Source organism: Corylus avellana, chromosome ca8 (genome assembly GCF_901000735.1).
Source record: "Corylus avellana chromosome ca8, CavTom2PMs-1.0".
NCBI classification, from domain to species: Eukaryota; Viridiplantae; Streptophyta; class Magnoliopsida; order Fagales; family Betulaceae; genus Corylus; species Corylus avellana.
The window spans coordinates 23,290,479-23,305,780 of NC_081548.1; the positions used below are offsets into that span (position 1 = coordinate 23,290,479).

At 36.8% G+C, this 15,302-nt stretch overlaps 2 protein-coding genes and 3 non-coding genes across 12 annotated transcripts; 2 read left to right on the plus strand and 3 right to left on the minus strand.

Annotated features, from left to right (window-relative positions):
* The first annotated feature begins 293 nt into the window (after positions 1 to 293).
* On the plus strand, positions 294 to 4,015 carry LOC132189964 (protein BASIC PENTACYSTEINE6). 8 transcript variants are annotated; one of them, XM_059604824.1, is made up of 4 exons: positions 294 to 429; positions 764 to 792; positions 2,344 to 2,514; positions 2,625 to 4,015. In XM_059604824.1, the coding sequence occupies exons 3-4, from the start codon at positions 2,461 to 2,463 to the stop codon at positions 3,570 to 3,572; spliced, it is 1,002 nt and encodes a 333-aa protein (XP_059460807.1). In that variant the 5' UTR covers positions 294 to 429; positions 764 to 792; positions 2,344 to 2,460; the 3' UTR covers positions 3,573 to 4,015. The 8 variants fall into 8 exon arrangements, with proteins under 8 accessions (XP_059460807.1, XP_059460810.1, XP_059460805.1 ...); XM_059604827.1 differs by having other exon boundaries at positions 2,357 to 2,514; XM_059604822.1 differs by having other exon boundaries at positions 2,444 to 2,514.
* Positions 4,016 to 5,157: 1,142 nt separating this feature from the next.
* Positions 5,158 to 5,239, minus strand: LOC132191156 (small nucleolar RNA R38). The gene has a single exon (XR_009441188.1). It is a non-coding gene; the product is annotated as a small nucleolar RNA R38 (small nucleolar RNA).
* A 117-nt stretch (positions 5,240 to 5,356) lies between these two features.
* Positions 5,357 to 5,447, minus strand: LOC132191174 (small nucleolar RNA snoR20a). The gene has a single exon (XR_009441204.1). It is a non-coding gene; the product is annotated as a small nucleolar RNA snoR20a (small nucleolar RNA).
* Positions 5,448 to 5,530: 83 nt separating this feature from the next.
* Positions 5,531 to 5,608, minus strand: LOC132191173 (small nucleolar RNA snoR64a). Its single transcript, XR_009441203.1, has one exon. It is a non-coding gene; the product is annotated as a small nucleolar RNA snoR64a (small nucleolar RNA).
* Positions 5,609 to 9,327: 3,719 nt separating this feature from the next.
* LOC132190307 (bZIP transcription factor 29-like) lies at positions 9,328 to 15,260 on the plus strand. The gene is made up of 4 exons (XM_059605258.1): positions 9,328 to 10,984; positions 11,095 to 11,227; positions 11,361 to 11,445; positions 14,677 to 15,260. Exons 1-4 carry the CDS (start codon positions 9,756 to 9,758, stop codon positions 14,946 to 14,948), a joined length of 1,719 nt encoding a protein of 572 aa, XP_059461241.1. The 5' UTR covers positions 9,328 to 9,755; the 3' UTR covers positions 14,949 to 15,260.
* The last annotated feature ends 42 nt before the right edge of the window (positions 15,261 to 15,302 follow it).

The following is a 15,302-nucleotide window of genomic DNA, read 5'->3' on the forward strand; positions in this document are numbered from 1 at the left end:
TTTGAGTAATTTAATACAATAATTAAATACTAAAAAAAAAAGAATTTAGATTTTTTTTCATAGAATTATTCTGGAAATTTTGGAGGAATCGATCCCATCTTTTGCGGAGCCATGTCATGAAGATGAACAAGCAGTCAAAATTTGGTCATGCTTACTGCACAAAGAAGAGAGGAAGCTCAGGGCAGCACAACGCATAGGGCACCTCAGATAGATTTTTGTATCTTTATGCTCGAAAATGACAGTATATAAAAAACAAATTAAAAAAAGAAAAAAGAAAAGGAACAGTAGAAGCAACAATGTAGACAAGGACAGGTAAAAACCCCCCACAGAGTGGAAAAGAGAATTCTTTAAGCCTCTCTGTCCCAACGGTGTCTTCCACAAATTTTTGATCTTTCGATTTGGGTCTTCGACTAGTCTGCGTTCCTGCCGGTAAGCTTCGATTCCTCTTCTCAGCTCTTTCTTATGCTTTAATTTCCTGTCTTTGATCATCAGTATTAGTATTAGTACTACTTCTCAGTACCAAACACAATCGTGTACCAAAATTTGTGTCTGTTGGTGCTTCAACTGGGTCTCTGTGCATTTCTGGAGCAGTAGAAACTGATTTTTGTGACCTGTGCGTGTGGTGATTGATGTTGGTTCTTTTTTTCTTTTTCTTTTTCTTTTTCTTTTTTTTTTTTCGATTGGGTTTTATGTGTTTTCAAATAGTTCGTACTTTAAGATTGTTTTGGAAATGGATTTTGAGTTTCTGTCTTTTGGGTTTCAGCTCAGGATTGGATTTTCAAGAACCCTTTTGTAAGTTTGGCTGCAGTTACTTTTCGAGGAAGTTATGAAAGAAATGAATGCTTGCTTCGTGCTTAGAAATGTCATTTGGGTGCAATTTTGTAGTTTGCTTAAGTAATTATAGCTCCTTTTCTTCGCGGATAAGAGATGTATGCTTTTGAAATACCTGCCCATATATTATGTTGCATAAAGCCCATCATTTTCAGACCATTAATAGACTTGCTAAATTGGGTTTAGTTTCTTAGGGATGCGGTTGATGCTTGAAGCAAATATCATGTTATGAAACTCTTGGATGTTTAGCAATGAAAGAAATAAGTAGAGAAAGAATTCAATAACATTAATGGGTTTAAACTCATATTTGCTAAATTACGTCAAACAAATATGTGCTCCTATAATTGTGTTTAAACACTGTTATGGTTTTCAGACAGCTCATCTTGGGCCTTTTGTTATTGCTCACAATTCACTACTTTGCCAAGGTAATCGAGAAGATAAAAGTAGGACTTACTACTGTGAAAGGGAGCTTGAGGATTGAACTAGGATTGACTGATGACATTAAATAAGTAATGCATTGATCTGGCAATACTGTTGGACAATTAAGCATATTTAGCTATGTGATGATTCTTTTGATTGTTTCATTGGTTGCTCCTACTGCCATCATCTTTTGGTTACTAAAAAGGAAGCGTTTTACATGATGGGATGAATCTGATAGGGTTTTGAAGAAGTCATAAATTATGCACAAGCATAAAACGCCAATAGCCAAGAAGTAAAGAGCAAAATTACCGAGTTAGCAATCCATGATTCTTTCATCAGAGTCAAAACAAGTTACATATTGCAATGAAGCATAGTCAAATTTAGGGTTCTTAAGTGAGAGGATGTTTGTTACTATTTGAAAAAACATTATACCAAGTGTACTAGCTCTTTTGCTCATATTGGCCCATTACTTGGTCATTACCTTTGTGATATACTAGTAATGTTTCACATTGTTTCTACACCATGTCATGCTATATTTCTGCATGGCTCAGTGTTTATACTTGGAAAATTCACACACCTGTTACCAATGGTGAAGTGACATGTTCAAGATGTGCATGTTTTTGTTTTATCTGCTCAATGCTAAGAATTTTCATGGGCTTCTGCTCGAGGTCGTCATCCAGTCTTATATCTTGTTTCTGTATGCACTTTAGGGCTCTCGGAACTAATTTCTACTTTAGCTCTACATCTGGGCTTGCATCTATGGTTTTGGCTAAAAGCCATTTTAGCGGCATTTTCATTTGATATGAGCTTCCTTAGACTCTTTTTTCTAGGTCTTTCTGACGAATGAAACTTGTGCACCAGGTTTCATCATATGCAGCCTTGAGTATCAGTTGCATATATGTGACCATCTTGGCTTGTCTATATTCATTATTGGCTCTTTTGCATCATGTGGGACATGGTTTAATGGAAGCATGTTGATCTTAAACTTTTGATTTATGTGCAATTTGTTTCTTATACAGATATTTTACACCAATATGGGTTTCTATTCCGTATGCCCATCTTCCTATATATATGAACAGTTTTGTCTCTTAGCTTTGACATACAGGATCTGTAGCCTGAATAAGTTGTGGTGCTTGATTGACCGAGAATTGCACTTAAATTCAAGGTTTGAAATTGTTATCTGCTATTACAGCCATTTGTGGATCTCAGATGGATGATGGAGCGCACCGTGAAAATGGAAGACACAAAGCAGCTCAGAGTCAGGTACTAGAAGCAATTTTCTAGGGATAATGCGTATGTAAAACAATGTGTATAAAGCATAGATGAACACATTTTTGTTTGTGAATGCCTGATGTGATGTGTTGTTGTTGCAGTGGATGATGCAACATCAGCCAACGACAATGAAACAGATAATGTCCATTATGGCGGAAAGGGATGCAGCTATTCAAGAAAGAAATTTGGCCCTTTCTGAAAAAAAGACGGCTATTACAGAGAGGGACATGGCATTTCTGCAAAGAGATACAGCAATTGCAGAACGAAATAATGCTCTATTGGAACGAGACAATGCCATTGCCACTCTTCAATACCGGGAAAACTCCTTGAACAATGGCAATATGTCGCCATGCCCACCAGGATGCCAAATCTCGCGTGGGGTGAAGCACATGCACCACCCTCAGCAGCACATACATCATTTACCCCACAAGGGCGAGGCTTCTTACAATGCAAGGGAAATGCACACAAGTGATGTCCTTGGAATATCACAAGTTGCTTCTGAGGCTGCAAAGTCACGACGGGCTAAACGAACAAAGGAGACCAAGGGAGCGTCATCTGATAAGAAGGCTTCTAAACCTCCAAGGAAGTTTAAAAGGGAGAATGATGACTTGAATAAGATGATGTTTGGCAAGACACATGAGTGGAAGGGTGGGCAAGATATGGGTGGTGGAGGTGATGATCTGAACAGACAGACAGGCATTTCAAAATCTGATTGGAAGGGGCAGGACCTGGGGTTAAATCAGGTTGCATTTGATGAGTCTACCATGCCTGCACCTGTATGCTCCTGCACTGGAATGCTCAGACAGTGTTACAAATGGGGAAATGGGGGGTGGCAATCTTCATGCTGTACGACCACCATGTCAATGTATCCTCTACCAGCGGTGCCCAACAAGCGGCATGCCCGAGTAGGTGGGCGAAAGATGAGTGGAAGTGCCTTTAGCAAGCTGCTTAGCCGCCTTGCAGCAGAAGGCCATGATCTCTCAAATCCTGTTGATCTGAAGGACCACTGGGCCAAGCATGGTACAAATCGCTACATCACAATTAAGTAGACTTGTAAATTTTCAGTTGAATGGAGGAATTGGGAGATAGGGAAACGGCGCTGAATAAACTGGTATGCATTTTGAACTTTTTTTCCTTTTAGCCATGGATTTGATAATTGGCACAACAGAAGGAACTTGGTAGGGATGTGGCCTGTTTACTCTTTCCTGCAGATAATTTGCTTCCTCCGTTGGTCATCTATCTTTGTTGTCCACATAATAAAGAATGGAAGGCTTCTCTATCTTCCTTTTTTATCTTCCACATTGAACCAAGGCCGAAGCTTGCCTTGGTTTAGGAATAGGTAGTTGTCCATCTGAAGTGATCTGTCCTTGAAACTTGTAAGCCTAGGTAGCTGTGAAGTTTATCTCAAGGTCCAGTATATTTGTATGAAAAAGTGTAATTCATAATCCAAAATTTTCAATGAACAATTTGCTATGTAAGATTATTTTTGCTACTTTGTATCCTTGTAATTCTATAGGCAAAACTCTTAAATTAACTGTTGGGAAAAATTAAATTTAGTCTCTAGGGTTCTTTCCGATTTCAATTTAATCCCTAAATTTTTAATTTTGACAATTAGATTTTTCTTTGATTTTAAATAAATAGTTCATTCTGTTAATTTAATGTTGAATTAATTAACAGTATGTCATGTGAGACAAATCAATTAATACCAACACAACATTAAATTTATTGGTTTGACATGACATACCATTATTAGATTCGGATCCCTTCCAATTGGGGAGAAATTAGAAATTCTCCAATTGTTAATTATCGTTCTTCATTTTAAATCCAATTGAGAGACCTATTTATCATCGAAATTAAAAACCTAATGACTAAACTGAAGTCACATGAAAACCTATGGACCAAATTTGGTTTTTTATTATTATTTTTTTTATAATCTTTAACCAAATATCACATAGTACACACCAAATACCACATAATACACATTCATCTCACCCACATCATTGGGTTGTGGCCGTAACGATGTGGCCCGTAACTATCAACCGTGGCTCAATTATTGTAAAAAAAAAAAAAAAAAAATCCTAATCCAAAGAGAGGTGCCACAGTATGTAGCATTTCTCTTTTAACTTTCTTGATGTCTTATGCGATGCATAGGTTTTGTTACATTAACTGCAGAAAGACTTAGCTCGACAACTTTTCTACCGTCTATAATTGATAAAATGATTAAACAAAAAATCAAAATTGTTAAAACACCCGTCGAGATCTTCTCTTCGCCCTCTCCTTCCGCAACACCAACCCAATCAAGATCTTCTCTACCAATCCATTCTCAGTCAAAAACTCTGATACAATTCATGGATCTCTTACTTACAGAAAAGTAAGATTTTAAATCTTATTCAATTATAATTATAGAAAACTATGGTTCTAACTTGTTGGATGATGATTAAGACTTGATGGTCAGAAGGTTTTAGTAGGTCACACAAATGAAATTATAGTTATATAATAGAAGGTCAAACGATTTAGAACAATAACAAATCCCATAAGAAAGTATTCAAGTATAATAAAATTATGCAGAGGAAAGATAATATTAAAATTACAATTCATAAATAGAATGAAAATTTAAAAGAGAAGAACCCTACAATGTGTGTCAGAATACAAATAATCAGCATCAATGCATCAGACAGGGATAACTGTATGATTGATGAACTCATCATCCACAACACTGTAGAGAGTATTTAGTCAAGAACGTCAGACCCAAATCAGATGCTTCAAAAATGCATTTCCAAAAGAAAAATATAACAAAATCCATCAACAAAAAGTGCAAAGAGCTTGAAACAAAGCCTCAGACCGTCCTAGTTCATGGATTTCGACAAATATGCAAGTTTACCATAAACCTGCATTTCGGTAAACCAAATACTATCATCATTGGCTGTTTATGAAAATAGAAACAAATTTCTTTTCAAAAACAAAAAATTAAAAATAAGAGAATGGAAGATTGAGAGAGAAAAAGAGAGCATCAGATCTTCCTATTCAAGATTGTTGAATCATAGCGCCCAAACAAAGTTCGAGCACTCTTAACAATTCAAAGACTCATCCTTTGCCCTCTCCAAACGACCCTTTATATATATATATATAACAAGACTTAGAGCAAGAATAAACCCTAGCGTCGTATCCAGAAATCGATAAAGGAGAGCTTGGTCATGAGAAGGCGAAGATTTGGCGGATAGAGAATGGCAAGACGGCGAGGTATTAAGCTAGGGTTTTAGGGGATTGCTGAAAGCGGTTGGTTTATAAAGACGCTTGAGGAGGGGCTTTTAAAGTGAGTGGATGGTTGGTGATGGACAAATTGTGACAGACAAATAGTGTCATAACAACTCGTGTGTGGTGAAGTATGTGGTGCTGTGCGTTTTGCGGAGATATTAGCCCTTTACGCTCCGAGAGCTGGGCCCAATTGATTTTTTTGCTTCTAATCATGGCCCGATTGATCAAAGCAGATGAAGACTATTTTTCAAACAACTTAATTTGAAAACAACAGTAAAATAGCATGATATTCTAAAAATAAAAAAAAAACAGTAAAATAGCATGAATTAGAAAAAAAAAAAAAGAAAAAAGAAAAAAAAGAAGAGTAAAGTAGCATTTATCATACATTTAACACATACATAAGTATCACCTTTACACATGATAAAAACAAAAAACAAAAAACAGAAAATCAAAAATCAAAGGAAAAAAAAAAAACAGAGGTGGCCACCCACCAACACCGTGGAGTGGGTGGGTTACCCCACCAACCAATAGAGGAGGGGTGAGGTTGTCCCACCACCTCATTTGTCAATAGAACTATACTCATTTACGGAAGTTGGCTTAAGTCATGACACGACTATTCAGATTCCTTCCCCCCTCTTATGCCAATAAAAACATGGGTGGATCACCTCACCCAAACACACTATCAGTGGGTGTTGGTGGGTTACCCCACCAACGAATAGAGAAGGGGTAATCTTGTCCCACCACTCCATTTGTCAATAGAACCATACTCATTTACGGAAGTTGGCTTGAGTCATGACACGACCATTCACGCCCCTTCCCCCGTCTTATGCCAATAAAAACATGGGTGAATCACCTCACCCAAATACACTATCAGTGGGTGTTAGTGGGTTACCCCACCAACCAATAGAGGAGGGGTGAGGTTGTCCCACCACCCCATTTGTCAATGGAACCATACTCATTTACGAAAGTTGGCTTAAGTCATGACACGGCTATCAACGCTCCTTCCCCCCTCTTATGCCAATAAAAACATGGGTGGATCACCTCACCCAAACACATTGTCAGTGGGTGTTGGCCTTGTGGCGGCTACTCATGTCCTCCATGAGTCGTGACGTGGTGGGTGGCCACCCATCATCTACTAAGGCCTAGCCATCCAAAAGCTATATATGATTAAAATACGTAGTTTGATAAAATTTTCATCATCTTTCTTTTGTTTTATGTTCTCAAAAAAAAAAAATAAATAAATAAAATTCATAAGAATACTTTTTTAAAGAAGTTTTTTTTTTTTTTTCAGAAAAAAAAAAAAAAAAAAAAAACCTTTCAACTTATATTAAGGAATATAACCTAATAGTTATAGAGAATCTTGATCGGTTAAAGTTTAAAGTACTGGGCTAAAACCAATATTGAGGCTTTGATGGGCTTCACTGGTTCAAACCGAACAGAGGGCCCGGCCCACATTTTAATGTTCGACAAAGAAAGAGCTTAAACTGGAAATCCTTTCCTTCCAGAATAAGATATCCTAGACATGGGACAAAACTCTCAAGAGTCGTCTGTCTGAATTACTTTTACTACACGTAACCTATATTCGGTGCAAGATAATTTATTTTATTGGTATGACCGTATGAATCACTTCGTTAACAAATCATTGTTGATCATGGCCAGGTGCACCCGTAATTTCGCTAATATTTCATTTTGTTGGAATGAGAATATCAATTAATTTTTTATAATAGTGAGATAAGAGTGTGTTTTTTTAGTATAATTTATATCTTTATTATTTTTTTATGAAGTTAATATTTTTTTTTTCATTTTTATATCTCCTTAAAACTTTTTTTTTTAAACTAAAAATTAAAAAACATATACTTCCTAAATAAGATTATACTCTAATCCATCTGTCCAATTTAATATTAGTATCATGACATAAATGTGTGGATAAGATTATTGTCATGGTAATCATAACTTTATGGATTTCACAGATCTTGGGCTAATTTATCTTTTGATCTGGATTAGGGAGAAATTGAAGGCTTTCTAATTATTAATCATGACTCTTTATTTTAAATCTAATAGTCTATAAAATTATTTAAAACATCTTTAAAATAAAAGCTAGCATTTAATGCATCGGTTATACAAAAACAGTTGACATTTTATAGACCATTAGATTTAAAATGAAGGGTTACAATTAATAATTGGAGAATCTCTCATTTGTCCTCAATTGGAGAATATCTCAATTCTTTATCTTTAAGATAATCTTCACTGCTTTTATTATTGGATTCACTCCTATTGGAGACATAGAAGGAATAAGATATATGCACTTTCTCACAATAAAATGCTACTCCTTCCTAGTATGCTCAGTACAAAATTGAACCATATTATATACATCAATCCACCAATTAAACTAAAATCAGGGAAATAGTAACATATAAACATCATTTGATACTTATAATGAAGAGAATCATATTTCATAATTTTTTTTTTGATATGTACAATTCAATAAACCTCAAGCATTATTTTCAAATTCAATGAATGGTGTTTTATCGTATTAAATTATCAGTTATTTCAAAAACTTAAGCTTATAGGAAGAGGTAAATTTAATCACTTAACCATTACTTTAACACTCCCTCTCACGTATGAGCTTAAACTCCATTTTAATAGGTGAGGTCCAACACGTAAAATATTTAATTTAAATGAGGGCTGATTTGATGGAGTCAAGGTTCGAATCCATAACCTTTGGCTCTAATGCTGTTAAAAGGGAGTTTAAGTCTACGCGTGAGGGGGAGTATTAAAGTAATAGTTAAGTTATTAAATTTACCTATTTTCAAAAGCTTAAGCTTACATGAAGAGATAAATTTAATCACTTAACCATTACTTTGACATATGATATCGGTATTTGAAAATTTAAGGGTTAAATACCAAATACCCCCCTGGGGTTTGGTAACTTTATTTTTACTCCCCTGGGGTTTCATTTTTATCACAGAACCTCCCTGGGGTTTTGATAAAGGACCAAATTAGTCAATCCGTTAGTTGACCGTTAAGGCTGACACGTGGACCAATCAGATGTTGACACGTGGCACCTATTTAATTTTTTTTTATAAAAAAATTAAATAGGTGCCACGTGTCAACATCTGATTGGTCTACGTGTCAGTCCTAACGGTTAACTAACGGTCAACTAACGGATGGACTAACTTGATCATTTTTCAAAACCTCAGGGGATCCTGTGATAAAAATAAAACTCCTGGAGTATAAAAATAAAGTTATCAAACTCCAGGTGAGTATTTGGTATTTAACCCAAAATTTAAATAATAAATAATAATGATTTAATCTAATAAATAATAATTAAAATTAATCAGAGGCCGGCCGTGGTAAGTCAAAGCATAAACGTCAATTTCTCAAACGAGTTTGCCCGGCATTCACGTATTTGTACGTATTTCACATCTTACCCTCGATAAATGGCGGAGACAAAGGCGACATGAAAGCAAACAAAACGCGTAAAAATAATTATAAAAACTCAAAATCTCGCTATATCCACGCGTATTTCACGTGTAGCATATAGACCGGAAACAAAAAGCTCGTCTCTGGTTCCGAAAGAGAAGCGAAAAGACAAAAAGGCTTGTGTCCGCAGCGGAAAATTGTGAACTCTTTGGAAGTGTTGCCCGAGGCCTATTCGTCTATGGATATCACCGCCACGCTTGGCTGATTAACTTGGCGGCAGTCTTTGACAACAGTTTGCGGTGCTTTAAGGTTTCTTTCGTCGTCTCCGGCCACTGCGGTGTGTGGGTCTGTTCACTGGAAGAGGTGGGTTCTGTCTATGATCATACTTCCATGTTCTTTTTTTCTCGTTTGCTGATCATTCGGTTTCAGTAAATTAGTGACCTGTGCTATTAGTGTAGTGTTTATTTATAGCTTTGATTGATTACTCTATACAGTAGTGCTTAGGGACCTAGGGTTCTGTGTTTTTATCGAGGGTTTTAGTATAATAGAGGGAGATGGGTGGCACTGACGAAAGTGGAGGGGTCCAATATACATTTGGTATAAAGCCTAAGAACCAGTTGGATATGCAAAATTTGAGTCCCTCTCAAATGGGTTTCACTGCGCGTCAATTACCACAAAATTTGAGTCCTGGAGGTAGTGAGAACAGTCATAAGAGACCTGGTATACCACCCTCGCACCCGAACAATCCAGCTAATTCACTGCAGTACTCGCAGTTTCCGGGGTCCCGGCCGGCTTCCCGGCAGCCAGGTTCACAGAATTTGAGCCCGGGGCCTTCCCACTCCAGGTCTTTATCGCAACCTACGTTTTTTTCGCTTGATAACCTGCCCCCTTTGAGCCCTTTGCCCTATCGCGAACCAGCAACAAGCTCGCTCTCTGACCCAATTTCGACGGATGTGTCTATGGAAGAAAGTGCTGTTAATTCTCATGGTCCATTGCTTCCTTCACCTGTAAATGGAGCTAATGCCTTTCGGGTCAGCGAGGGCCTTCCTCCTCGTAGAGGACACCGGCGCTCTAATAGTGATAGTATTCCGTTAGGATTCTCAGCCATGATTCAATCTTCACCTCAGCTGATTCCCATTGGGAGTCGGGGATTTTTGGACCGGTCGGTTTCTAGAAGAGAGAATTCGGTGGGCATGGACAAGCCGATACAGTTGGTGATGAAAGGGGAATTGAAGAGGGATAGGGATGACAATAGCATTGCTGATGGGAAATCCGAGGGAGAAGTTGTTGACGACTTTTTTAGTGAATACATGAATTTGGACAACTTTGATAAAATGAACTCATCTGGTACTGAGGAAAAGGATTTGGATAGCAGAGCCAGTGGCTCAAAGACGAACGGATGTGATAGCAGTGATAATGAAGTGGAAAGTCGAATAAATGGCAACCAAAACAGTGTGCAGGGGTCAGATTCTAGTTTTGCTAATGAGAAGAGGGAAGGAAAGAGAATTGCTGGTGGAGATGTGAGACCTACTGTCCGACACTATAGAAGTGTTTCAATGGATAGTTTTATGGGAAATTTGCATTTTGATGATGAATCACCAAACCTCCCGCCTATAGGAGTTCGAGTGGATCAAGACTCGCCTAGCAATGCAATAGATGGGAACTCAGCAAAGTTCAGCGTGGAGTTTGGAAATGCCCAGTTCAGTGAGGTTGAGCTGGGAAAGATCAGGGTAAATGAGAAACTGACTGAGATTGCATTATCAGACCCCAAACGTGCCAAGAGGTGCTCTTTTTTGTCTCTTTTTTTTTTTTTTTTTAAAGACTTTTATCTGTGTATTAATAGGCAATTATGTGTCATTGAGTGAATTTCTTCATTTATGATATGCTCACCAGGATTTTGGCTAATCGTCAATCGGCTGCTCGTTCCAAGGAGCGGAAGATGCGATACACTGCTGACTTAGAACACAAGGCACAAACTCTACAGACAGAGAATACTACGTTGTCTAATGAGGTTGCAAAGTTACAGGTGGGTATTTAGGGTGATGAGATTTTGATATTAAATAGTTATTTAGTTTTATTTCATTCTCCTTTTTCCTTTTTTCATTTACAATTGGCCTTCATTATATTTTCTTGATTTTGTTTTCTATTTTTTTATCCAGAGAGATTCTGTTTTGCTTAAGAGTGAGAACAATGAGTTGAAATTCCGCCTTCAGGCCATGGAACAAGAGTCGAAACTCAAAGATGGTATGTACCTTTTCTTCTGCTCCCTATGTTTTAGTCTGCTGTAACCAATCTTGATATATTTGCACCATATGACTCTAATTTTACAAGATGTTTCCATATGAAAATTTGTCAAACTGTTCAAGAGATCTTTATCTTCTTGTCTTTAATTTTTCTCCTGGTTTTCTACTGGTGCTCTTCTAATTTGAACCCATGGTATGTTAGACTGGGTTGGAGAGAGGTTCCTTTTGTTGACTTTAGCTTCTATTTCACTTTACCAGTTATTAAGTTTTTTTTCCCATCCTTAATGCCTTTTACATTATCCAAATATGTATTGCAGCAAATTCTAGTTTTTATACGCGGGGTTGTTCAATCTCTTCTCCCAAAATATGAGCTTGATTTATGCAATTGGCAAACATGATTGATCTATATTTGAATGAACACAGACAAAGTAGTATTTAGTGCTTCATTTGGTTATAATGAACCTTAAAATTATAATAGATTTCCATCTATTTGTGAGTAAATGTGATTATGAGAAATCAAATCCAAGAGACTCCTCAATGTCTTGATCAGTGTCAATTAAAGCATGCCTAGGCATGCTTTAAGTGCAAAGCTTAGTGAGGCTCACATCTAGCGCCTTAAGGTACCTATGTGATGCTCCTTGGATGAGGCACAACTTAAGCACAAAGAAAAAATACTTAGAGACAAAGAAAAAAAAACTTAAAAACTCACTATAAACTTATATAGGCTAAGTTTAGAGTGCTTAGGTTATTTTCTCCAAGTATTTTGCTTGGAAAGCACTCTAAACTTATAGAGTAATGCTACACATACTCCCACTTCTTTGCAACCAATTTTCCACACTCATAGGTGGCTTTTAAAACCACCATTGGATTTGTAATGGATCTTTATTGGATTTTAATCCAATAGTAATTTTAAAAGTCACATATGGGTGCAGGGAATTAGATGTAAAGAGGTGAGAGTATGTATAGCATTACTCAAACTTAGATAGGCTAAGTATTTTCTCCAAGCAAAATACTTGGAGAAAATAACCTAAGCACTCTAAACTTGGCCTATCAGCCCAAGCCTCCACTCCATGGATGGAGAAAATAACCTAAGCACTCTAAACTTAGCCTATCAGCCCAAGCCTCCACTCCATGGACTAAGCCTCAGAAAAAATTTCATTTGAATTGTAGCGCTTCTGCGACGTGCAATTAATCTGAGTAAAGTTCTCCTACGTTATAAAAAAAAATAATAATAATAAAATAAAATAAAATTGTAGCACTTCTAACGTTGAACTGGGTTGGATACAAACCAGGCTCCACATAGCCTAACAACATTATTTTTCTCAAGGTTTGGATAGTTGGTATTGTTATTCACGTTTTGCTTGTCCTTTTTCTTTTCTATGTATTTTCCAGCATCAAATTTTATTATTTCATATTATGATGTGCAAAAAAATGTTTGAGAAAAATATACAACCTTTTCAAACTGACACCCCATTGGCACTTAGGCCACAACACCTCTTTTAAAGTGACTTTTGACCCCCTTCAACTACCACTTTGTTACAAGTTATACCCTCCCTTAGCATCTGGTGATAAAATAGACGAAAAATGCCACACTTGATGCACACCTTAACCTTTTTTTTTTTTTGTTAATAACTTTTTTGGTACCTGGGTTTTGAGGTTTTTTAATTTTCCCTCTTAGGTTTTAAAACATGACAAAACTAGTACCTCAGATTTTGGAAAAGACCGAATCACCACCTCCAGTTTGAAAAATTCTATGGGGGTGGCTGAGAGGTCAAACTGGGGGTGGCCAGCCACCCTTGGGGGTGGTTCGGCAACCCTTTTGGCCTTTTTGTTATTTTGTTATTTTGTTTTTTTTTTTTTAAAAGACAAATTATGAAAGGATAATTTTGACTCTTTTTTTTTTCGTAAAAAATTAGCACTTGTGGTATTTTCTGTCTATTTTAAAGCCAAATGTTAATAGAGGGCGTAATTTACAATGAAGGGGTCAAGTGTCACTTTTGAAATTTGGTGGTCTAAGTGCAAATGAAATGTCAGTTTAGAGGGGCTTAGTACATTCTCCTCAAAATGTTCAATTTTTTATACTACTACATTTATTTTCATACCTATATACAAGTGCTTTAATTTGCATTAGCACTTTACCCCTGTTACGCCCATGCCTGGCTTTGCACCTAGGCTCTAGAATACCTGAGTACTTAATTACTTTGGTTTTATGTGAAAATAAAGATGTTAAAAAATGGAGCCCTACATGCTTGAAAACACGTTGTAATGGCAATTCTTGTTGGTTGTTAAGTATTGCTAGAATTTTGATATTATAGTTGCAGCTTTGCTATGGCCTCTTTTTACTTGATATTGCTATGTTGACTGGAAAATTAACCTTGCTATATGTGTTTTTACATCTCCCCATCATCATGAGATGGATTGTTTGCACACAATTTGGAAACTTTTCATAAGGATAAGTTTCACAAGCTCTCCTCTTTTCCCCCATAAAAAAAGAAATGCATATATCAGGTTTATCAATATCATCTGGAGATTTTTTTTAAGATTCAATTTCAATATAAAGAAATAAAGCCTGGGGAATAAATAGTCACAAAATAATTGTACCCATACTAAAAAAAAAATCTTTTAAGATTTGCTTCGCTTTTTTTTTTTTTTTGAGCAAATATTATTAAAAGTACAACAAGGGTAAACACCCTTATTACAACATCAGACTAGCAAGAAACAATGCCAGTAGAAAACAATAAAATTGGAAATAGGTTAAAAGCCTTGTCCATTCTGGTGGTTTGAAAGTAGTGGCCAATTGGAGAAAGATCCCGGTTGGACTGCTGGAGGGTAGCTAGTGCTAGAGTGGGCAAGATGAACTTATTCATCGCAATGAATCCGGCCACACTGAGACTAGAAAATCTCGAGCCATAGTGAAGGGAGATTACCATTGTTGAGGCGTCACATTGTGCTTTTTATGCGTTGTACTTATGTTGTGCTACCACTTCTGAGAGGTAGTGTCCCCTTAAGATTTGCAGTTACCTACATTATACTTTGTCAGTTTGTATCAAGACGTAAATATGTGTCTTAAGCATGTTGCATTTATTGATATTTACTCTCTTAATTTCCCTCTCATCATGAGGAACTTAATGATGTGGCTTAATATCATCTTTTCATATTATATTAAGTTCTTCCTGATGGTATGGCTGCATTTGGGCTACTATATTCATCTGTTTTGTCTATTGATGTGCAGCTTTAAATGAGGCATTGACTGCAGAAGTCCAGCATTTGAGGCTCACTGCTTCAGAGTGCAGCGGGGAGGGGTACCTCGCGGACTGCATGGCTCAGCAGCTTTCTATTAATCAACAGATGTACCAGCTGCAGCATCCCCAGCCCACGCAGCTTTATCATTTGCTGCAGCAGCAACAGCATCGAATGCAACAGCCGGCACAACTGCAGCCACAGCAGCCTCTTCACAACGAACGGCAGAATGGTGATGCTGCTAAGCAAGATGAGAACCAATAGGTTGGTCAACCCAACTGCTAGCATCGATCCAAACTCCATGTTGTGTTAACTTCTTTTGCAATATGGGTAGTGTGCAATCGTATATAAGCTTTTTTAAATCTATCAGTATATGATTATTGTTAGTTTATTAAACTTAGTCATTTTTTTATTGGATTGGTTGTGTTGAGATGTAATTAGAACTTGAGCTAAACTCTTTTGTTTAGTTCTTTCTTTGGGGCTACAGCCAAGAAGAGTTCTTTCTGATAAACAATCTTTAGTTGTGGCTACATGTTGATACGGTTATTTCATTGTCTTGGCCATGATATAGCTGCACGTTTGGTTTGTTAACCATATAGATGGTATTGCATATTGTTA